A 24,851-nucleotide genomic window follows, 5' to 3' on the forward strand; every position below is an offset into this window, starting at 1 on the left:
AGCAACAAAAGAGAATAAAATCATTGCATTTGCATGTAAATAGATGGAGTTAGAGAAGATAATGCTAAGTGAAGTTAGCCAATCCCAAAAAACCAAATGCCTAATGTTTTCTTTGATATAAGGAGGCTGATTCATAGTAGGATAGGGAGAGGGAGCATGGGAGGAATAGAGGAACTCTAGATAGGGCAGAGGGGTGGGAGGGTAAGGGAGGGGGCATGGAATAATTAATGATGGTTGAATGTGATGATCATTATTATCCAAAGTATATGAAGACACAAATTGGTGTGAGTATACTATGTATGTAATGAGAGATATGAAAAGTTGAGCTCCACATATGTAATAAGAATTGTAATGCATTCCACTGTTTTTTTTATATATATATAAAAGAAAAAAATTGAATGTATTGCCAGAAGATCTGTGTGACCATAAACAAACATCTTCATATATAAATAAAATAGGGGTTGGGTTGTGGCTTAGTAGTAGAGCTCTTGCCTGGCACATGTAAGGCATTGGGTTCAATCCTCCACATCACATAAAAATAAATAAAATAAAGGTATTGTATCCATCTACAACTAAAAACAATTTTAAAAGTAAACACATACGTGTACCTAGGGTAATGATGTCCATCTCATTCCACCATCTTTCCTGGACCACATCCCACCCCCTCCCCCCCATTATGGATCAGCATCCACTTATCCAGACAGAACATTCTTCCTTTGTTTTTTTGGGATTGGCTTACATCGCTTAGCATGATATTCTCCATTCCATCCATTTACATGCAAATGCCATAATTTTATTCTCTTTTAATGCATTCTGTTGTGTATATATACCACAGTTTATTTATCCATTTATCTATTGAAAGGCATATAGGTTGCTTCCAGTTTAGCTATTGTGAATTGAGCTGCTATAAACATTGATGTGGCTGTGTTACTATAGTATGCTGATTTTAATTTCTTTGGATATAGACCAAGGAGTGAGATAGCTGGGTCAAATGGTGGCTCCATTACAAGGTTTCTGAGGAATCTCCATATTGCTTTCCAGAGTGATTGCACCAACTTGCAGTCCCACAAGCAATGAATGAGTGTGCCTTTCCCCCCACATCCTTGCCAACATTTACTGTTGTCTGTATTCTTGATAATTGTCATTCTGACTGGCGTGAGATGAAATCAATTGAGATGAACATCATTACCCTAGGTACATGTATGACCGTATATATGGTACGATGCTACATTGTGTACAACCAGAGAAATGAAAAGTTGTGCTTCAACTGTGTACAATGAATCAAAAGGCATTCTGCTGTCATATATACCTAATTAAAATAAATAAATTAATAAAATAAATAAAATAATAACAAATGAAAAATGGATCCAAAAATGAATATGGATTACTAGAAATGAAAAATAAATAATAATGAGAAACTGAGGAGTTCATAATATGTAGAAGTAAATATTTGACACTAATAGAAAGAGTGGATGGGGAAGGAAAAGTATTCTGTTATAGAATTATACATTGTACACTAAGATTGTGGCAAAATGTTATTTTAAAATAAACTTTTAAAAGTGCATATTGTGGGCTGGGGTTATGGTTCAGTGGTAGAGTGCTCACCGAGTATGCATAAGGCACTGGGTTCAATCCTCAACAGCACATAAAATAAAGATATTGTTCCACCTATAACTAAAAATAAATATTTTTTAAAAAGTGCATATTACATACCCTAGAGAAACTACCTAAAATAAAACAAAGATAACAATCTTTAGTTATTGAACACTAAAACTGTAAGTGAAAGGAAAGTGGGAAGACCTAAAGAAAAAAAATGAAAAAAATGAGTGAAAGCTAGAAAATAAATTATAAGATGGTAGACTGTCTCACTGGATTATAAACTAAAACCTGATTATGTACTATGTAAACCCTTTATAAAGAAATGATGGGGCAATAGTAGGATAAAATATTTTGCAAATACTAATGATAAGAAAGCTGGAGTGCCATATTCATGTCAAATAAGGTATACTTCTGAAGAAGCAATAATAAGAAATAAAGAGGCAATGTTTAAATATGATAAAAATTAATACAACAAAAGTCCTAACAATCCTAAGTGTAAATGCATCTAACAATAGAAACTCAAAATGTGTGGTGAAAAGATGGACAGAAATAAAAGAAAAAATAACTCCATAATCATAGTTGAATAATTTAAGTTCTCTTTTATTTACTGATGGAAAAAGCAGAACAAAATATGACAGTACCTAGAAAATAATATAAGTATATGAGTATTTACATATATTTACATGTAATACATTACATGTAATATATTAGTATGATATATAATATTAAATATAAAATACATTACATATATCTGTATATTACATGCAACATATTATATGCAATATATTGTTATAATATTTGAATGTATAAATGTATGAATATAAGTATATGTAGATAAATTATATATTACATGTAATGTTACATGTAATATATATTACATATACACATATTTGGTAGATATTTACATATAATTCATATCACATACAAATATTCATAAATATTCATATATAAACTTATAAATAATACAAATATTTATATATATGAAGAGAGACAGAAAATTACGTCTAGCAATTACAAATTATTTTTACATGCAGATGAAATAGTTACCAAGATAATCATACTATTGGGTCTAAAAAAGGTCTATTAATAATTTCAAGAACTTGGAAGTATATTTTCAAGAACTTGGAATTAACTTAAAAATAAATGACAATTTCATCTGAGAAACCTGCAAAGATCTCATAAGTAAGAATCTCATAAATGATTATAAACTGTTCAGAAACTAAATAATGAACTAATGGAACTAATAATGAATTATATTAAACTAATGGATATTTTGAAATAACCCCCCTCCGCCCCCCCAAAAAAAAACCACAGCAAAATATGTGGGATGCAGCTAAAGAATTCTCAAAGGGAAAGCTGTAGCTTTAAATGCTAGTAGTCATCCATTGCTTAATGACAGAATGCATTGCTAGGCAATTTCCTTGTGTGAACACCAGAATGTACTCACACTAAGTTGTCCATGACACACCTAGGTGATATAATCTTATGTGACTAGTGTTGTTGTATATGTGACCTGTCATTTTGTAATATCATAATTTGGCATGTGACTTATTAGAAAATAAGTTGCAAAGCAATTATCTAAATGTTCATTTTAGCAAGTTAGAAAAAGAAATACAAGTTAAATAAAATAGGATGAAGGAAGAAAAAATAAACCTGGGCAGAAATAAACAGAAAACAACAACAACAAAATGATACAAGTTGCTTTGTTAAAAAATCAATTAAATTTAGTCAAGAAAAATGATATAAATGATCAAAATCAAAAATGAAAATATGCCACAGACACAGAGGCCATAGATATTAAGATAATAAAGGAATATTACAAATGTTTAACACTATTATATGTAACATCTTAAATGAAATAGACAAATTTATGAGGGGTAGAAACTATCAAATTGAATGAAGACAAAACAGAAAATCTAAATACTCCGATGTAAATTAAAAAAAGTGAAGTAGTAATTAATAATGTTCTCACACAAAAACTCCATTCCTGATAGCTTCAGTGATGATGATGATGATGATGAAGAAGAAGAAGAAGAAGAAGAAAAGGAGGAGGAGGAGGAGGAGAAATTGACTTGGAAGACAAAAATAAAATGAGAAAACGATTTCCAATTCACTGAGTGAAGCCAGAGTCACTTTAATATCAAAACCAGACAAAAACCATCCCAAGAAAACTACAGATCAATATCCCTTATAAACATAGATGATGTTAAAATGTTGGAAAAAGTGGGGAAAAAAAAAGATTTAGCAGAGATAACCAATTAGTTGCTCCTTGTCCCTCTCTGCCAAAGTGTCCACATATAATCATGGTTAGCTATACAGAAAACAAACAAAATGGTTCACAGGTTCATACATATGAATAACACAAAAATGAACTTTCCTTCAGAAACGTAACATTTCAAAGCTTTGAAGAGGAACTAAGAAAGATAAAGTTAGAATAAAGTTTACTGCTTTCTGGTGTACTAAAGTAAGAATAAAATTCCAATGCAGATTATAAAGCAGTATCCCTCTGGTATGAAAAAAATGACAATCATTTGCATTTAAAGTACAGAAAGAAGTAAGTGTGATGTGTATAAAACATCAGTAGTAGTATTCAGTGAGTGTAGAGCTCATTTGTTTGCTATTAGAGTTGTACAGCAATATGCTCAAATTATTAGCCTGATGGGCTATGGAAACTCTATCTTAAGCCAAGAGAATGTGCAATTATGACTTGTATTTTCATAAATATTTTTCACCTTAACATAATCCTCATCTCCCCAAACAACAATTTCTTCATAACTCAACGAGAACAAAACCACAGTAAGATAACGTCTCTATTTCTTACATTCAGATTAAAAATAGAAAATAGCAGAAGGTAAGGGAGTAAATTTGGAACTTTGACAAGTTTCCAGATTCTTTAAACTTCCATGTGACAACACAATGTGTCAAGCAAAATTATCTCTAATAAACTTTTTTTAAAGAGTTTTTCCCTGGAAGATATATGCAAATTAACATCCAAGGGTCTTTAATTTTCAGGTTGTATTATTAAATAGCAGCCTTCTTCAAAAGTACTTTGTTATCTTAAGGGCAACAGAAGCACCTGCCAAATTCAGTTTTCCAAAGTGATCATGTAGGTAAGAGAGGATGCAATACTATCCTGATACTTCAATCATCTTTGATTTCAAAGCCGTAATTCTGAAATTTCAACTGGGAAAATAGAGGGTCATTGAAAATCCAAACCAGGACTCTTATCTCAGTAAATTATCATGGTATATAAGTTTTGAAACGTTGAAATCTATTTTCTGTATCTGAAATTACTCATTTTCATTCTTTAAATTAACCAGGAATTCTATCAGATCAGAAGAGAAATTGGCATTTATATTTCTGAGTCTTTCCAGAGTTTCTGCCTTTCTTAAAATCCTCTGTGACAATTTCAATGAGGCATATACTTGGGTTCCTGCCAGGTCAAGTGCCAACTAAATTCCTCAATTAAACAAAAAGCCTGTAAGGAACACTCATGCTCTATCTGCTTAAGCTTTCAAGAAACTACATTCTTAACACCAAAACAAATGCAAAGAAATCCTACCAGTTTTTTTTTTTTTTTTTTTAAGAAGCTATGAAAGGCATCTCTAGAGAATTTGGTAGTTGTGCTAAAGGCATTTTCCCTTCTTAAAAAGAAAAGTTTCTCATACAATAGGTTTCATTACAGGAGTGTATTGATTGAAACTAGTTTCATCGCCACTAATGTTCTGCTTAATTTTAAAGATAACATAATATTGAACAGAATAATGTGTTCTATTAATAACATTTTATTGAAAGAGTAAGCTGATTTATTGCATTTGTTTGTCCAAATAAGCACCCAGATCATTTTCCATAAATCTTTTTGAGTCTAAACAGAAGGTTGAGATGCAACTTGATACAAATAAAAAGTTATCATAAAACATAATGAAAATCCAATTTGAAAATTAAACAGTGCACTGCCCAGCTTCATGCTTTGTTTAGGGTCTGAAGTTTGCAATGAAGATGAAAAAGCTGCTCTAGTTTACTTTAAATGGCTATTTTGAGTCTTAACTGGAGAAAAACTATAAAAATAATTAAAATCTGTTAGGAGAAGTCTGGTCATCTAGCTTCTGAAGCAATTCACTCTAATCTCATTGCTTATATACTTAAAAAGTAAAATTGCTTATTTTTTATTTAAAAATACGTGTGATTTGAACTTTATTTTGTGAGGGTGAGAGAGTACAGAACACAAGACACATGGGTTAATAGTATAGCTCAGTGGTAGAATGCTTGCTTAGCATGTACAAAGCTCTGGGTTAGATCCCAGCACTGGAAAAAAAATTACTTTTGTTCATAGATGAAAATACTTTTTCTCTGGTGCTTTAATTTCTAATGAGTCTACCAGAACCAATTCCTGTATATGTAGGTACACACAAGAACACAGACCATAAACATGCAAACTACTTCTAGCAGGTGAAACCAAAAGGATGCCATCAGGCCATTCCTTTATGGAAGGTGGTCCATACACCATTTGGAAGGCAATTTTTGTAATTCACGGTCAAGTAATAAGATTGTGTTCTACTACATATTTGTCACTGATTTCATATAAACTTGACCATTTATCTGTATAGCTGATTTTCTGCCCATTAGAAACTCTTAGAGGTTTTTTATATTTTTATCATTTTGAAAAATTCTTGGTTTTCTAAATTTATGTACAGTTTTTGAATATTAATAACTATAACTTGTTCTGTGATATTTCAAATTAATTTTGCAAAAAGAAGCTATTTAACTATTTTCAAAAAATAGCAATGTTTGTAACACAAATTTAAAAGCAGTATTACCAAAACTGCAATATAGACATTGGCTATGATAGGCTAGATTTAAGAGTTCAACATTTAAATAACTTGCATTTATTAACCTACATGCAAGACTGCAATTACATTCTGGCTTATGGAACACCCACCACCTGGGTAAATCCTTCATCTACTGTATAACACACCACGATTTATTTAAACAGTCTCTTATTAATGGAAATTTAGCTTCCATGCTGACTATTGAGGCTTGGCTCATCCCACCTCATCTCACCCTCCATTTAATTGTAAAATTTGAAAAGCTACAAATCACATACTGCAGACTCCTTTGCAGTCATGGCCACTGGCTTTTGCCTATTTCACATAATTCTGGAGGTCTCCTTTTTTCTGTTTCTTCTGACAAGGCAAAGGTGAAAATATGAGAATTTTTTCCTGCTGTGACATCCCAGGGAACACCTCTCAATTTTCTAGGTAAGTTGCAGCAGTTGTAGCAGATCACCAAGGATTTGAAGATCTGGCTTCCTAACCCCTACATCTCATAGATGGGAGTCTATTATTAGTTCCCTGAGTTTTCAGAAAGTTATGGTGGCAGCAAATGGATTGCTCCTAATTTTAGCAGAGCTCCAGTGTTATCTAAGTGTATTAGTTCTGTTGTTCTGAGGTAATCACTGGATGTCTAACCTAGAACCTGTTTCTTTAGCCCTTCCAAAGCTTTTATATTTTCAATTTTTAATTTATTCTAATTAGCTATACATGATAGTAGAATATACTTTGATACATCTTACATAAATGGAGTATAATTTCTCATTCTTCTGGTTGTACATGATGTAGAATCACATGGGTCATGTAGTGATAAATGCACATAGGGTAATAATGTCAAATTCATTCTACTATGTTTCTTACCCACATACTTCCCGCTCCTCCCTTCACTCTCTCCTGCCTAATCCAAAGTAACTCTATTCTTCCCTACCCTCCCCCAACCTTTATTGTGAATTAGAATCCACATATCAGAAGAAACAATCAGCCTTTGGTGTTTTGGAATTGATTTATTTCACTTAGCATGATATTCTCCAGCTCCATCCATTTACCAGCAAATGCCATCATTTCATTCTTCTTTAAGGCTGAGTAATATTCCATTGTATATATACCACAGTTTCTTTATCTATTCATCTGTTGAAGGGCACCTAGGTTGGTTCCATAGTTTAGCTATTGTGTTATCAACATTGATGTTGCTGCATCACTACAGTATGCTGATTTTTAAGTCCTTTGGGTATATACTGAGGAGTGGGACAGCGGGTCAAAAGATGGTTCTGTTCCAAGTTTTCTGAGGAATCTCTATACTGCTTTCTATAGTGGTTGCAGTCTCACCAGCAATTTATGAGTGTACCTTTTCCCCCACATCCTCGCCAACATTTATTGTTGTCTGTATTCTTGATAATTGCCATCTGACCGGAATGAGATGAAATCTTTTGATTTGCATTTATCTAATTACCAGAGATGTTGAACATATTTTTTCATATACTTGTTGATCGACTGTATTTCTTCTTCTGTGAAATGTCTATTTACTTCCTTAGCCTATTTATGGACTGGATTACTTGTTAAGTTTTTTGAGGTCTTTTCTATCCTAGAGATTAATGCTCTATCTGAGGTGGAGGTGGTAAAGTTTATCTCCCATTCTGTAGGCTCTGTTCATGTTATTGTTTCCTTTGGTGAGAAGCAGCTTTTTAGTTTGACACCATTCTATTTATTAATTTTTGACTTCTTGTGTTTTAGGAGTCAGTTTAAGGGAGTCAGATCCTAAGCCGACATGATGAAGATTTCGGCCTACTTTTTCTTCTATTAGGTGCAGGTTCTGTGTTCTAGTGCCTATGTCTTTGATCCACTTTGAATTGAGTTTCATGCATGGTGAGAGATAGTGGCTTAATTTTATTTTATTACATATGGATTTCCAATTTTCCCAGCACCATTTGTTGAATGGACTATCTTTTCTCCAGTGAATGTTTTTGGTGCCTTTGTGTATTATGAGATAACTGCATTTATATGAGTTTGTCTCTGTGTCTTCTATTCTGTACCATTGGTCTATGTGTCTGTTTGGTGCCAATATTACAACTTTTTTATTACTATGGCTCTTTAGTATCGTTTAACGTCTGTCTATGCTAAACCCAAAAGCAACATCATTCTAAATGGAGAAAAATTGAAAATATTCCCTATAAAAACTAGAACAAAACAAGGATGCCCTCTTTCACAACTTCTATTCAACAATGTCCTTGAAACTCTCACCAGAGCAATTAGATAGGAGAAAGAAATTAAAGGGATATGAATAGGAAAAGAAGAACTCGAACTATCACTATTTGCTGATGACATAATTATATATTTAGAAGATCCACAAAATTCCATATAATCCACCCACATAAATCAATTACATTCCTATATATCAATGATGTTCAGTAGAAAGAGAAGTTAGGAAAATTACCCCATTCATAATAACCTCAAAAAACAAAATAAAATACTTTCGGAATCAACCTAACAAAAGAGGTGAAAGAGCTATACAATGAAAACTACAAAACACTGAAAAAAGAAATTGAAGAAGTTCTTAGAAGATGGAAAGACCTCCCATACTCCTGGAGAGGCAGAATTAATATTGTCAAAATGGCCATACTACCAAAAGCATTATATAGACTTAACGCAATTCCTATTAAAATCCCAATAACATTCTACATAAAACTAGAAAAAGCAATCATGAAATTCATTTGGAAAAATGAGACCCAGAATAGCCAAAGCAATCCTTAGCAGGAAGAGTGAAGCAGAAGGCATCACAATACCACACCTTAAACTATATTACAGAGCCATAGTATCAAAGCTTTTATATAAACTTGTTTTATAGAATTAAATTGTTTCCTGATCAAAATACCTAAAATGGTTTCTCACATGCAACCTGACACAATCTTTTGCTATTACTAACAACTCATTCATTATTTTCCAAACTAACGTACAATTTACATGTAAGATTCATCCTTCTTAGGATATAGTTTTGCAAGTTTTGAAAAATTAAAAATTAAGGTAATTGGTTGGAGATATAGCTTAAAGGAAGAGTGAATGTTTAGTATGTGTGAGTCCTTGGGATCAGTCTCAAGCAATACCCCCCCACACACAAAAAAATAATTCCATCCTACTAAAAAATATCTTATGTTCCTTTGGAATTGACCTCTACTGAAACCTCAGCCCCTGACTTATTTCTGATTCTGCATTTTCTTTTTCTGGGATGTCATATAAATGGACTTACATAGCATATAACCTTTTGAGTATGGCTTCTTTCACTTAGCACAATGCATTTGAGATTCATGAATGTAGTTGTGTATCAAAGTTTGTTTCTTTTTATTTATTTATTTTTTGCTGAGAAAGCCCATCTGGAATTTTTTAGTGATTATTAATATAACTACTATAAACACAATTTTTTATAGGAATATAGACTTTTATTTCACTCAGGTTATTCCAGGTGAAAAATGCACCTGGATTAGAGTGAGAACAATATGGTGATAATAGTAGGAACTGGCATATATTTAGAAGAAAGAATAGAGTAGATTTGTTAATGAACTAGATCTGAGATAAGAGAAAAAAGAATCACTTATGAGCAACAGGAAGAATGGGAGTACCAATTACTGAGCTGGGTAGATGAGAAAGTTGTAGGTTTGGTAAGGAAATCAAGAGTTCTATTTTGGTTATGTTAGGTATTAGTGGACAGATCAAGTATGTATTTACTGTTTCCTTTTTTTAGACCAAAGTCCTTTCAGGTAGAGTCCATATATTTCCTTACATTGCAATGGAATGGATTAGAAGACATAGGTTAGAATATTTGGGGGTGTTTTTCACCTCTTAAATTCTGAGTGAGAACCAGCTTATCATAGGTGCAAATTTACAAGTACACTAAATTTCCCATATTCCACAAATGGCTACTTATTGATTACCTATAATTTAGTTGAATATGCCATTGCTCTATGACAACTAAAACTAGCATGAACGTAATAAATTCCACTTTCTTGAGGGCATGAGGCAACTTCATATTACGTTGAATTTTTTCATTTTTTGTTTCTGTCAGTTATTGCCATACTGTATTCCCTTAAATCTCAGTGTGGTATAATCTCAAATGACAGTATTATTAATCAGATTCCAAGGCTAGACATATATTTTAGCTTTGATATTACCCCCATGATCAGAAAAGGATTTCAAAGGACCAAATCAACTTACCTGGTACTCTTCCACGTGTATCTGTAGCTTACCTCAATCACTTTCCTTTTAGTAGATCTGCAACCACAAGCAATGGAGGTAAAAGCAGTTTGTTAAGTCCCTATAGGATCTAAGATAACCACAGATCTAGTGATGTTTAAGTGAACAAATTCTGGCACCAGAATATATATATATATAGTATAACACTGAGAGAAAAGTGCCTCAACAAAATGAGATTCACAAAATGGTATGAAATTCTCTTAAGATAGCTTTAATTTCTCAATAATAGGCAAATTTATGTCTGTAGTCAGCAATTTTGATATTTTGTCAGACTTTATATTCTTCCACTTCACCAGGTAGGCATTTCATAAAATGTCTGTTGGTCCAAACATATTATGGTAAGTTTTTCCTTATTCTCTTTAGGGCCTACGGCTTTTTGACAATTTACATTTTAGCTATTTTAATCTTTATGACTACCATTTTCTAAATGAATCCTTTTAGATAATTAGAAACAACGTAAAGAAAGAGAAACCCATTGGCTTAAATAGCTTATGTTTCCTTTTTCTCATAATGAGGTATCTGGAAGTCCAAAATCTGGGGCTTTTTTGGCACCTTTACAATGTTATTAGAGCTCCTTCCACCTTTCAGCTCAGCTATGGCCTTGCCTCCTGATATAGTTAAGACTGCATGAAATACACATTATTCTATCTTGGAATTAGAAACAATTTTAAAGTGTACAGCAAAATAAAGAGAGTACTTCAAAGAAAATTCTTTAGCTCTTTCTCAATCTGCAGGTGTTAATTCCAGAACTCTAATGTAGTAATACAGAGTATTCCCCCTTCCTCCTTTTCTTCCTCCACCAGCATTTATTCACTTTTTCTTGGCAAGGGCTGGTAGACTAACCAGAAGTCTTAAGCTATAATAAGATGTTTATTTTTCACATTACCTTCTCAGAGCTTGGAAGGAAAAATAACTATTTATTTACTATTTTTAAAGTTTAGAGTCCTTTTAACAGACTCAGTAATCAGTTAAAACAAATATAAAATTCTCATCCACTCCAATAGCAACTAAAAAACTATGTTAGAATCCTGATTCCACACATTATAACTTTAGTGATTGATTTTGAGAAAGTTATTTAATCTTTCTGACCTCCATAACAGAGGATAATAATGGTACCTAACTCATAAAGTCAAGGTAAGAAATATGTCAACATACACATAGAGTGTAATATAGTATCTAGTACAGAGTAAATGCTATGTAAGTGCAGGCTATCATTTTTATTGCTGTTGCTATTAAAATGAGTATAAGCCTAATAAGGTAAATAGTGGATTTTAGAGTAGACAAAGTTTTGAATAGTGTGCCAAACAACAACTATAATATTGGGCAAGTTACTGAACTTTATAATAGCCATTTGATAATTTATGGTATATTAAGAATAAATGAAAATGTTTGTAAATCAAATGGCATAGGAAAATTATCAATAAACAACAGTAGTTATTATTATCATTATAATCAACTTGTACCTAAACAATAAGTTCTTCTGCTCCAATAACTGATGCACATTTAAGTTTCAAAAGAAAACCAGAAAAGTACTAATTTAATTTCACTGAAAACCATCAGCAAAAGGAGAACATTCCTATACCCCAAAGGAAAGGAGAGATGGGACAGGATTTACCTCACTTTTACCTCAAGGTTTTCCTAATTCAATCCTCTGACAAATCACAAGGCATAGTTAAGAATGAGTAAGAATACAAAAAACAGTTTAATCATGTACACAATTTTAAGAGTAATTATGTCATTTGATTGCTTTACTAAAATAACAGCAATTCTTTGCTATTAAAATTTTTTTTGTGAAACTTATAAAAATTTTATAGTACAGGAGTGGCAGGGGTGGATACAGTGGTGCCCACCTTTAATCCCAGCTACTTAGGAGGCTGAGGCAGGAAGTTCATAAGTTGGAGTCTAATCTGGGCAACTTAGAAAAATCCTATTTCTAAATGTAAAAAAAAAAAAACAAACAAACAAACAAAAAAAACGAAACAAAAAGATTGGATGTAGGCTGGGGATATAGCTCAGTGAGAGAGAGCCCCCCTGGTTTCAGTCCCTAGTTCTGGGGGTGGAGGATTGCAGAAAAGGAGTAACAGAAAAGGAATATAAAAAGGTAGTGAGACAGAGGTATATGTGTGCATGAGTATACAGCAGGGGTGTAGGGGTGTGTGTGTGTGTGTGTGTGTGTGTGTGTATGTTTGTACAATACATTCACAAGGAAAAGAAAATAACACCAACCAAGCTTTGGGAAGTAGGTGAATAACTGGTAACTGATTTTTATAGAACAAAGCAAAATCCTAATTTAGAAGGAGGGCAATAAAGTATTAGCTCAGAACTGAAAACAATGGATATTACTAAAAATGAGGCTGAAACAGGGGCTGTGGATTGAAGGCCTCTTTAAGAAGAAGTTTGTCCTGGAAAGAGAGGACTTTTAAAGGCTTTTAAAAAGAAGAAGAAGAAGAAGATATATAAACTAAAATAAGCAGAAAAAGACAAGAAAGAACTCACATTAAATGGAAATCACATATATAACAGCAGAAGTAAAGAGATCAGGTTTTCAAAACTAGAACATTAAGAAATGTGTGATGCTAGGAGTCAAGCTATACTCTATCACTAATCAAATTAAGTAAATCCCAGGACCTAAGTTTCTACTTCTGCCAATGAAGAGGCTGGATGAGATGAGTAGTTCTCATAGAAGATGTGCATCAGGATAACCTTTTAAAAACCACATGGTGACCCATCCACCAAGGTAATGACTGCTGGTTATGTGTGTTATAGAAAAGGTTCTCATCACTGAAGAGGATGATCTCAAAAATTATTCCTAATTCAAAACTTTGTACTTCAAAGTATAAATAAATATAACTAAGTTTATTCAGCAAACTTACCATGAGGTTTCCTTTAGACTACCTGAAGCACACAAGGGACAGGCATAAAAAGAGTAACAATCTGAGACTGACCCCACTAATTGATGTTTGTCAAATGAACCAATGTATACACGGTATTGTTATAATTTTAATTTATAACTCAAATTAAACAGGTTTGCTCCCATTATACTAGGATAGGGTAAATTTTTCTTGATATAAAAAGTTCATAATTGGTTTAATAAACTATATAGTATTTGTAAGTCTATATAGTATAGTATAGTATAGACTTTGATATTCCTCAGTGTTCCATAATCATTTTAGTTCTTCTACCACGGAGCCAAAGCTTTAGCTTATTTTTAGTCTGTTTGCATAATTTGCCAAGTAATATGAACACAGACTACAGATACAGTGACAGAAAGAAAGAAAAAGGAAAATAAAAAGTCTGTGTTCCCTTACTCCTACCTTCACTATCCAGAGGTAATTACACCCTCTTCTCGAGTTCTGACTTTTAGTGTAACTGGCACAATTCTAGTATTTTGACATTTCTTCTTCAATTACACCTACATATTTATTAGGCAAGACCCAGGGTTTTCCTCACTCTGACAGAATTCACCTCACCTTTACTACCTTTTTTAAAGTTGTTTTTTGTTAGGTCTTTAATACTTGTATAGGCAGAATTAATATTATCAAAATGACCATACTTCCAAAAATATTACACAGATTTAATGTAATTCTGATCAAAATCCCAATGACATTCCTCATAGAAATAGAAAAAAGCAGTCATGAAACTCATATGGAAAAACAAGAGGTCTAGAATAGCTAAAGCAATCCTTAGCCGAAAGAGTAAAGCAGGTGGAATCACTATACCAGACCTTAAACTATACTACAGAGCAATAATAACAGAAACAGCATGGTATTGGCACAAAAACAGACTGGTAGACCAATGGTACAGAATAGAGGACACAGAGACTAACCCACAAAATTATAATTATCTTACATTAGAAAAAGGCTATCTTTTCTCCAAAAAAGGAGAACAAATGGTGCTGGGAAAACTGGAAATCCATATGCAACAAAAGGAATTAATCCCCTATCTCTCACCATGCACAAAACTTAACTCAAAATGTATCAAGGACCTAAGAATAAAATCAGAGACCCTACATCTAATTAAAGAAAAAGTAAGCCCTAATCTCCATCATGTGGGATTAGGCCCCAACTTCCTTAATAAGACTCCTATAGCACAAGAATTAAAACCAAGAATCAACAAATGGGATGGACTCAAACTAAAAAGTTTTTTTCTCAGCAAAAGAAACAATATGTGAGGTGAATAGAGAATCTACATCTTGGGAGCAAATCTTTAACCCTCACACATCAGATAGAACACTAATCTCTAGGGTATATAAAGAACTGAAAAAGCTAATCACCAAATATTATAAAATAAAATAACCCAATCAATAAATGGGCCGAGGACATGAACAGACACTTCTCAGAATACAATATACAATCAATCACCAAATACATGAAAAAAATGTTCATCATCTCTAGCAATTAGAGAAATGCAAATAAAACTACTCTAAGATATCATCTCACTCCAGTCAGAAAGGCAGCTATTATGAAAACAAACAATAAGTATATTAGTAAGGATGTGTGGAAAAAAGTACATTATATACTGCTGGTGGGACTGCAAATTGGTGCAACTAATATGGAAAGCAGTATAAAGATTGCTTGGAAAAATGGGAATGGAACCACCATTTGACCCAGCTATCCCTCTCCTAGGTCTATACCCAAAGGATTTAAAAACACCAATCTACAGGGACACAGCCACATCAATGTTTATAGCAGCACAATTCACAATAGCTAAACTGTGTAACCAACTTAGATGCCCTTCAATAGATGAATGGATAAAAAAATATGTGGCATATATATACAATGGAATATTACTCAGCAATAAAAGAGAATAAAATCATGGCATTTGCACATAAATGGATGGAGTTAGAAAAGATAATGCTAAGTGAAGTTAGCCAGTCCCAAAATACCAAATGATTTCTCTAATATAAGGAGGCTGATTCATAGTGGGGTAGGGAAGGGGAGCATGGGAGGAATAGACAAACTCTAGATAGGACAGAGGGGTGGGAAGGGAAGGGAGGGGGTATGGGGTTAGAAATGATGGTGGAATGTGTTGGACATTATTATCCAAAGTACATGTATGAAGACAGGAATTGGTGTGAGTATACTATGTATACAACCAGAGATATGAAAAATTGTGCTCTATATGTGTAGTAAGAATTGTAATGCATTCCACTGTCATATATAAATAAAAAAATAATTAAAAAAATACTGATGGGGCTGGCGTTTTGGCTCAGTGGTAGCGCACTCACCTAGCAAGCGTGAGGCCCTGGGTTCGATCCTCAGCACCACATACAAACAAACAAAGGTATTGTGTCCAACTACAACTAAAAAATAAATATTAAAAAAATACTGATGTATATAAAACCTTTTAAAGCCAGCCTCAGCAAAAGCAAGGCATTAAGCAACTCAGTGAGACCCTGTCTCTAAATAAAATACAAAGTGGCGGGGGGATGTGGCTCAGTGGTCGAGTGCCCCTAAGTTCAATCCCTGGTACCCCCCAAAAAAGTCTGAATAATTATAATATCTAGTTAATGTATCATTTCAGACCGTGTTTCTTGAACCTCCATTCCATAAAATGAGAAAATCAGTATCAGACACCTCCTTTCACCTCTTCTCCTCCTTTTCACTATTCAAATGTTAACAGTGTTACAATTTCTTTCATATCATCAAGGTTTTAGCATTTGTATTCTTTGCAGAGATTGGATCATTCAAGTTTTGTTTACAGATATATGCTAAAAATTGCAAGTCTACAAATATAAAATATGTAAATACTTGTCACTGAAGACACAGGATGTGCGACTATTTTCATACAAAGAAAGATGCCAGTCTATGGTCACAAAACCAGATACTTGAAATAAAGTGTTCTAAATGTAGAGGCCAAAGGAATCTCCTTTCTAATATTCATCCTCTCAGAAACACACCTTGTTTTTATAGTTTACTTCATTTTGAATAATGACTTTCTTATTCAGCTTCTCATTTTAACATTTCTAAGTGCCTCTTTCTCCCAGTTGATGGGATATTTCTTATTGCCGCTGCCAGGAACATTCTTTCCCTGGTTCCTTACATGGTTGAATTCTAATATCCAAGGTCACAACTCAAGTGTTATCCCCTCACAGAAGAACTACAATTATTCAATCACATTATTTATAGAAATGCTCAATTACATATTAGTCTCCTGTTAGGAGCCTTCCCCCTCAGAACTGCTGCATGCTACTTCAACAAAGTAAAACAGATCCAGGAAAGAGGGACATATAAAGTTGGAATTAAACAACAATAAGAAAATGGTATAAAGAATAGCCACATATGGCCAAATACACACACACACACACACACACACACACATATAAAATCTATCTATATATGGAGAGAGAGAGAGAGAGAGAGAGAGAGAGAGCGCGAGCGCTTTGCCTCACACTAATCCCCAAAATCAATTCTAAGTGCATTAGAAACCTGCATATATAAGACAGAGCTATAAAACATTTAGAAGACAATGTACAATATTTTATGCCTTGGAAAAGGGAAGGACTCAAAAAGCCCAAACTATAAAAGATTGATAAATTAAACTACCATTAAATTAGGAACGTCCATTCATCAAAAACACCATAAAGACAGTGAATCATCCATAAATTGGTCAAAGATGTTTGTAATACATACAACCAACAAATATTTAACATCCAGATTATAAAAAGAATGTCTATAAATCAATATGAAAAGATCAACTACTTAAAAAGAAGAGTGGACAAAACCTGGCAAAGAATTTGGAAGATACATAATATGAAAAGATGTAGTAATCTGAGAAATGAAAATTAAAATGACTGTAAGACAGCATTTTGTAATAGTCTGTTACACTGGTGGCCTCCAATAGCTACACCTCCCACTAGTCTCTTCACCTTAAATCTAATCTGTTCACTTTAACACGTGGCAAGTTCTGAGTCTCATCTGTAAAGAGACTTGATAGCTTCCATTTTTGTGCTCTGAGAGCCCTGAGCCTTTCGGTAAGAAGTTCAAGGGCTACATGGAGCCAGAGGCCATGAGTAAGCATGAAAAGACTGAGAAAGGCCCAGTCATTGCCAGGGTCATAGCTGTAATGCCAGTTCCATGCAGCTACATGAATAACTGCAGGCAAGGTCAGTAGAAAAGCCACTCAGCTTTTCTCAATGCCATTCACAACCTCGTTGTGGAGTATATAGTTTGTTAAATAGCAGTAGATAACTGAAAATATAAGTCAGTTACTTTATATTTTCATCTTCCAAAAACTCAAAGGTGAGAAAAACTGCCAAATATCCTGAGGGGGTAAAAATCCACTGAACTTAGTCTTTAAGTTTTTTTTTTTTTTTTTTTTTTAAAGAGCATATGCCTACCAGGCATTTGTGGTTAGTTAACTAGATTTCATGATATGTATTAGAAGTTTTTTGGCACAAAGAGGAATTACAATTTCCAAGAAAGAACAATTTCCAAGATTCAAGTGATAAAAGCCAGAGTTTAAATCTTCACTGCCAGCTATATTAAAATGATTAAAATATATTTATCTAACAGAGCACTACTGTAGCCAACAGTTAAGTTCCAAAGTAGAAAATATCAAAATATGTTAAGTGACAAACAGAGTACAAAACTGCAACTATACAGCTATAGAATTTTAGTTTTCATATATGCCAGTAAAAATCAGAAGAATTTCACAAGTACTTATTACTATTTAATTAAGCCTGATTTGAAAATCTGGAATAATTAAGGATGCATGACTGTTAAAAAAGTGTATATAGTCTCATCCCTTCTCTCATATTGGTACCAACTGGTCTATAATAATGGTATAATAATGGCAAAACATACCAACAAGCAAAACATTTAATAAGCCAGTGAAAAGTGATATGATAAAAAAAATTTCCCATAAATTTCAAAGCAAGCGTCCTGAATATCAGAATAATGTTGAAGTTAATTTTTGTTCATGGTGCAAAGTAAGGTTCTAAATATATAAGGGTCTAAATCTTGTTTTTAAGTGTCTATTTATTCCATCATCATTTGTTGAAAAGATTGTCCCCATTTAATTAAATTAGGATCTACAGAGCCAATTAACCATATTTGTTAAGGTTTGTTTCTGAACTCAATTTTGTTCCTCTGGTATATGTCTACCATTAAGGTGGTACTGTACTGTCTTGAATACTGTGTACATTTGTTGCCTATTTCTGTATAACAAGTTCCCACAAATGCAGAACCTTAAAATATTATAAATTCAGTAGTACACAGTTCCATAGGTCAGGAGTATAAGCACATTTTGCCAGGTTCTCTGTTTGGTTTCTTACAAGACTACATTCAGCTGGGCTCTAATTTAAAATTTCTAAGAAAGAATCTGATCCATGCTCATGCAGACCCTTGACAGAACAGAGTTCCTTGTGATGTAGGACTTAAATCTTAATTTTTATACTGTTGGCCACAGTCTATTTTTAGCTTCAAGTTCCCTCCATCTTCAAAGTCACAAATGGTGTGTTAAATTGTTCCCATGCTTCAAATGTCTCTTAACTTCGTCTTTTGTTCCCAGCCAGAAAAAAATTCTATTTATCTCATGTCCTTAGACTGAGCCTATCCAGATAATCTTTTGATTGATTATATATCATAACACAATCATGAGAGCAAAGGTAGAAGAGGACAAAGGTTGTGTTGGCCATCTTAAAATGCTTCCTACTGTACTATAGTTTTAAAATAAATTTTGAAATTGTGAAAGACAATCCTCCACTTCACTCATGTTTCTCAAAATTGTTGTGGTTTCTCTCATTTCTTTGCATTTCCATATAAATTTTAGGATTCTTTTATCAGTTTCCATCAAAAAATTTATCAAAATCTGTTAGAATTCTGATAGGGATCACAACAATCTACAGATCAATTTGGGAAGAAAGACCATTTTAAGAGCATTTGAGTAGTTCATGAATGTGGAACCTGTTTTCATTAATTTAGATTTTCTTAGCAATGTTTTGTAGTGCTCACTGTACAATCTTGCACTTCTTTTACTAAATATATTCATTTTAAATTTTAATTAAAAGTGAACAAAACTAAAATCGATTTTGACATTTAGATCTTGTATCTTGCAATGTTGTGAATTTGTTAGTTCTATCAGTTTTTTTGTAAATTCCTTAGGATTTTCACATGTAAGGATCTCATTATTTGAGAACAACCACAGTTTGAATTCCTTTCCACTAACTTAATTCCAGGAATTTATAGAAAATTTGTTCTAATACAGTTTTCTCTCCCTCCCTTTCCTTTGTGCAAATGTGTGCATGCGTGCACACACACACACAGCATCTGTCTTATAAATTCACTAATATACTTTTATAATTATTATTCTATTCAAGTATCTTTAAAATAATTTAAGAGGAAATACATAATTGCCTTTATTGGTACTCTTTATTTCATTGCATAGATTTAAGTTATTGCTTTATGTTATTTCCTTTAATTTGAACAGACTTCTATTGATATGTAATGTAAAGCAGGCACACTAGCAATTCTCTCAATCTTTATTTATTTGGGAATGTCTTTATGTCATGTTCACTTTTTAATAATAGCTTTGCTGCATTGCCAAGGAACTTTTTTTTTTTTTCAGTTCTTTGAATATGGCATCCCACTGTTGTATTCTCCATGGTTTCTGATGAAAAGTCAGCTGTTAATCTTATTCTTTTTATCTACAGAACTCTCATGCTGTGAGGAGCTTAATAGTATAAAGAGCATGACATCATCTTACATTTTTGGTTTTTAGAAGTATGGTGTAGCTTCTTGAACTGACAGTACAATCTGGGCTTGTTGAAAGCGGTACTATGACTCAAAGGTAGTTCAGTATTAAAATAGTTGGAATTAAGATATATGTTACATATTACATACACATTAAAATGCATAAAATAAAATTAGAATTAAGATGCCAAGGTGCTTTATCACTACATGACTATTTAACTTTATAATTAAACAAAATCTCATTAGCAATACCACATTCCAGCAGAATTATTATTATTATTATCATTTATCTATTTTGACTTTTCCTCATGTGCAAACTTCAAGCTCAAAACTGAAGTTACCTCAGTCAGAACTCTTAACTCATCTGAAACAATTGTTTCTAGGTTGAACAGTAATGATGTTTTTTAGAATGTTTGCAAAAATCTTTAGGATCTTTACTGTTCAAGAGGAAAGATAATGCTCTAATACATTATCTATATTTTGATACTTAATACAAATACATTGATCACTTCTACAATGTCTTAACACAAAGTTTATTTTGCATTCACCTAAATATTGAAGCCCATACAGACATAAAAGACAAATATCAGTTGCCAGAAGACAAGGAGTGTGTCTTTAGAGCTTGTTTTACATCAAAACTGGTAAGACTCTGAACATTCATTTAATCATATAATACTACTAAGTGATATGTGTATGAATAAATAATATTTGTGTGATTAATAAATATATGCAAATGTGCAAAATACTTACATTTTATCAATTTAAAGTTTTTATGGGTCATCAAGTCACTTTTATTGTAAGAATTATAAATGAATTAGTAAAGGCTTATTAAGTGCATTTCAAAAGAAATGAGTAACACACAGCCCATTTGATTTTCATTGAGTAACAGAGCAGTGCATTTTCTTTACCATTCCTCTTATGCTTTTTCATATAACCAAGAGAATTCCCACTGACCCTTAGCCTATTTAAGGTAATTATTCCTGACTTTTGAGACCCAGGAAAAGAAGAAAGGAAGGCAAAAGACAACAACTCAATCACATGCAGTATCTGCAAATTTATTTTAAAACAATATTACATACTGTGTAACAAAAGCAAATGACTCTTTTGACATCTTGTTAGTCCATTAAAACAAAAAAAAAAGGGTAAAAATACAGATGCTTACCTGTTGTTCCTGCGTTTTAGCAGCATTAAGTTCTGAAAGAGACATGGTGAGCTTCTCCTGCTGTTCAGATAGGTATTTCTGATAGAGACTTAGAAGTTCTTGGCATTCTCTGTACTGTAGCTGAAGAGGTAAGATTTCAAATTAAGGGAAAAACATTTAAAAAATGGATCCAAACTGCATAATCAGTGCTACTTTTTTTCAGTTTTCAATAAACAGAGGTAGAAATGTAACAATATTTAGTAACAAAAAAAGGTAAATATATAGTCAACAGATGGAAACAATACACATATTTCCCCCCTAATCATAAAACAACAATTCACAAAGAGGGTAGCAATGGTCATCCCATGAAAGATAAAATTATTTCTCATGTCTTTAGATTTGAACAGATAAAAACAAATGCAGATACATGTAAAATAAACTCCTACCTTATGCCATGTACAAAATAAAATGAAAATATATCACTGATCTAAATGCAAGAGTTAAAACTATAAAACTCTCAGAAAAACACAAAAGTACAACTTTTGACATTAGATTAGGTGATGATCACTTCAAATCATGAGCACCCCCCCCCCCAAAAAAAGATTAAAACTGGACTTCAATATTAAAAACCTTGTGCTTCAAAGTGTAAAAACATGGAAAATATAATCCTCATGATGAGAGAAAATAGTTGGAAATCACATATGATAAAAGACTGGTATCCAGAATATATAAAGACCTCATTGGAGACCTCTTACGACTCAACAATAAATTATTAACCCAATTAAAAAATGGGCAAAGGATCTGCACAGATTTCCAAAAGAATATATAAATGGTCAAAAAGCACAGAAAAAATGCTAAACATAATTATCTATTAAGAAAATAAGAATCAAAAGCAAAATTACATGCACTAAGATAGCCACAATCAAAAAGACTAACAAAAGGGAGTGGTTAAGCGAGTGGCTAACAAGGATGTAGAAAAAGTGAAACCATTCAACATAGCTAATGGGAATACAAAATTGTGTTGCCATTTTGGAAGACAATTTGGTAGTGTTTCAGAAAATTACACACTGAGCTTCTGTATACTCTCAAAAATATACCCAAGAGAATCAAAATACATGTCCACAAAAAATCTTATACATGCATATTCAGAGCAGCTTTATTGGTAACAATGAAAAACAAAAGCAACCTTGATGTTTGCCAACTAATAAGTGAATAAACAAGGTGTGAACTAGATATATAATGGAATATTATTTGGCCATAAAAAGACTGAAATACTGCTATTTGCTGAAAATCTTGAAAATGCCGTGTTCAATGAATGGGGTACACAACGAAAAGGTGCATTTAATATGATTTCACATATGTGAAATATCCAGAATAGGCAAGTCCATACAAATAGAAAGTAGACTGGGGTTGCAAGGGCTTGGGAGAGACGAAATGGGGAATAACTGCAAGATATGGGGTTGGAGGAAAAGACAATAAATATGTTCTAGAATGAAACTGTAGTCATGTTTGCATGTCTTTGAGAATATATTCAAAAACTTTTAGTTGTACACTTGAAAAGGGTGAATTTATTTTCTGTAAATTATATCTCAATCAAGTTGTTATAAAGAGCAAAGTAGAAATGATGACATTGGTAAAAATAATTATTGCTTAATTTACACAGAAAGTTCCTAACATATTAAACATAAAGGGATTATAATTTTTTTATTTAAAATTTGATTTTGGTCATTTATTTTGTTTAACATCAGATAAGTCAATGTGTCATTAATCAATGCATCAGCTGGGAATTTTCTTTATAGTGTGGTATAAAGAACATGGCAATCTACCTTGGGGTATCCTCTCTCACAGTCCCTAAAACTTGAAAAATGCTGAACATGAAAATAATCAAAAAGTCACCTAACTTCATGACCAAGTGTCTGGGAGACATGTTTCTAGCCAAGAAACATCTCATTGTGGTAATTTTCTCCCCAGGCTCCTTTTTTCTTCAGATCATTTTTGAGTCTCCCTCTTAACACTTACTTATGCATGCTGTTGGTGTAGGAATTACTGTTCAGTGGGATTATTCTATATAAATAATTTTACAACGGGTCATCATGATTAAGGGTGGAAGTAATATTTCTTAAATGTCAAAAATGGTGACTGGTTTCAGTATTCCTTAACATTTTCATAACCTATTCATTGCTTCTGGGCAGATTCCTATTCTAATAACTTTTCCCAATCATAACTGCATAAATAACCAATTGCTTCATTATTCTCATTATTAACCTTTAACAGAAAAGGAGCCAAAGATGGCTTATAAAAGAGGAACTGATTCACAGTAAAAGGATAGGTTACTATGCTTAGAGAATACATTAATTAGAAGAGCCTGTTGAATACCTGGTATCTTAACGACAGTAACAACAATAGCGTGAATGGTGGTCTAAATAATCTAAAAGGTTTTCAAAGTTAATCTATGTTAGACATGTTGGCTTTACATTTCCATGCTTTTTGTCAGCAAGCGTTTTAAAAAAAGGAATGATTTGTGGTGATCCCAGGAGTCTCTACCAGCCATTATGTATATAAAAAGAATTTTTTATTCTAGCTGTTACATAGGCAGTAATGTTTATAGTAGGTGAACATATTAGCCTGGTCACAGAATACGAATTTTACTCTGGAAAAATCAAGCACAATTATACAGCCTAGGAGTTAAATGTCAATGTTTGAGACAAATTATAGGCAAATTCATTTAAATACATGCCATGTGGCAGAATATAAAAACAAGTAGTCCTATCCTCATCAGTTTTTTGTGTCTTTCCTGATTTTACCAGATTTCAAAATGACCTGCTTTTCCTTCCTCCTTAACACAATGGGACTGCAGTTCTCCATCTGGAGAGAGAATAATAAATGCTAGGAAAATGTGGGTAAAATGCCCTCTTTACTGATTTGGGGAGGAGAAGGGTTGTTAATGAAAAGAAGACATATTTGACTCAATCCTGGCCAAATGACAGGAAAGATTATATAACAGATAAGGAAGATCAAACCTAACAAAAGGTGTACACTAAAATTAACACTGGAATCTGTCTAAGCACCATTTAAACACCACCATTTGTGATAAGTGGTCATCACAATCTCTTTGAATAAAGGCTTCATAGCATAAAATAAATAAATAAAAATTAATGTTAACATCACATGAAGACCTAAACATCCAATTAATTAACTGAAATGGCTATAGAAAATGATCATTTTGTAAAGTTTAAAGGTTTAACTCTAAAATATATATATATTCTATGTAATAAAATATATTACATAGAATATGTTGGCACAGAATGAATGGGGAGATGAGAGAAATAATAAAAACTGTGTAAAAGA

At 32.7% G+C, this 24,851-nt stretch overlaps 1 protein-coding gene across 7 annotated transcripts in view; it reads right to left on the bottom strand.

Moving 5' to 3' along the window:
- Kiaa1328 (KIAA1328 ortholog) overlaps window positions 1–24,851 on the bottom strand; it is a 274,074-nt gene that overhangs the window by 149,729 nt on the left and 99,494 nt on the right. For all 7 annotated transcript variants that reach the window (XM_048806311.1, XM_048806310.1, XM_048806312.1 and 4 more), the window contains one exon: window positions 21,525–21,652. In XM_048806311.1, the coding sequence (XP_048662268.1) occupies window positions 21,525–21,652 (128 nt within the window). The remainder of the gene's footprint in view (window positions 1–21,524; window positions 21,653–24,851) is intronic.

Source organism: Marmota marmota, unplaced genomic scaffold (assembly GCF_001458135.2).
Source record: "Marmota marmota marmota unplaced genomic scaffold, marMar, whole genome shotgun sequence".
In the NCBI taxonomy this organism is placed as follows: Eukaryota; Metazoa; Chordata; class Mammalia; order Rodentia; family Sciuridae; genus Marmota; species Marmota marmota.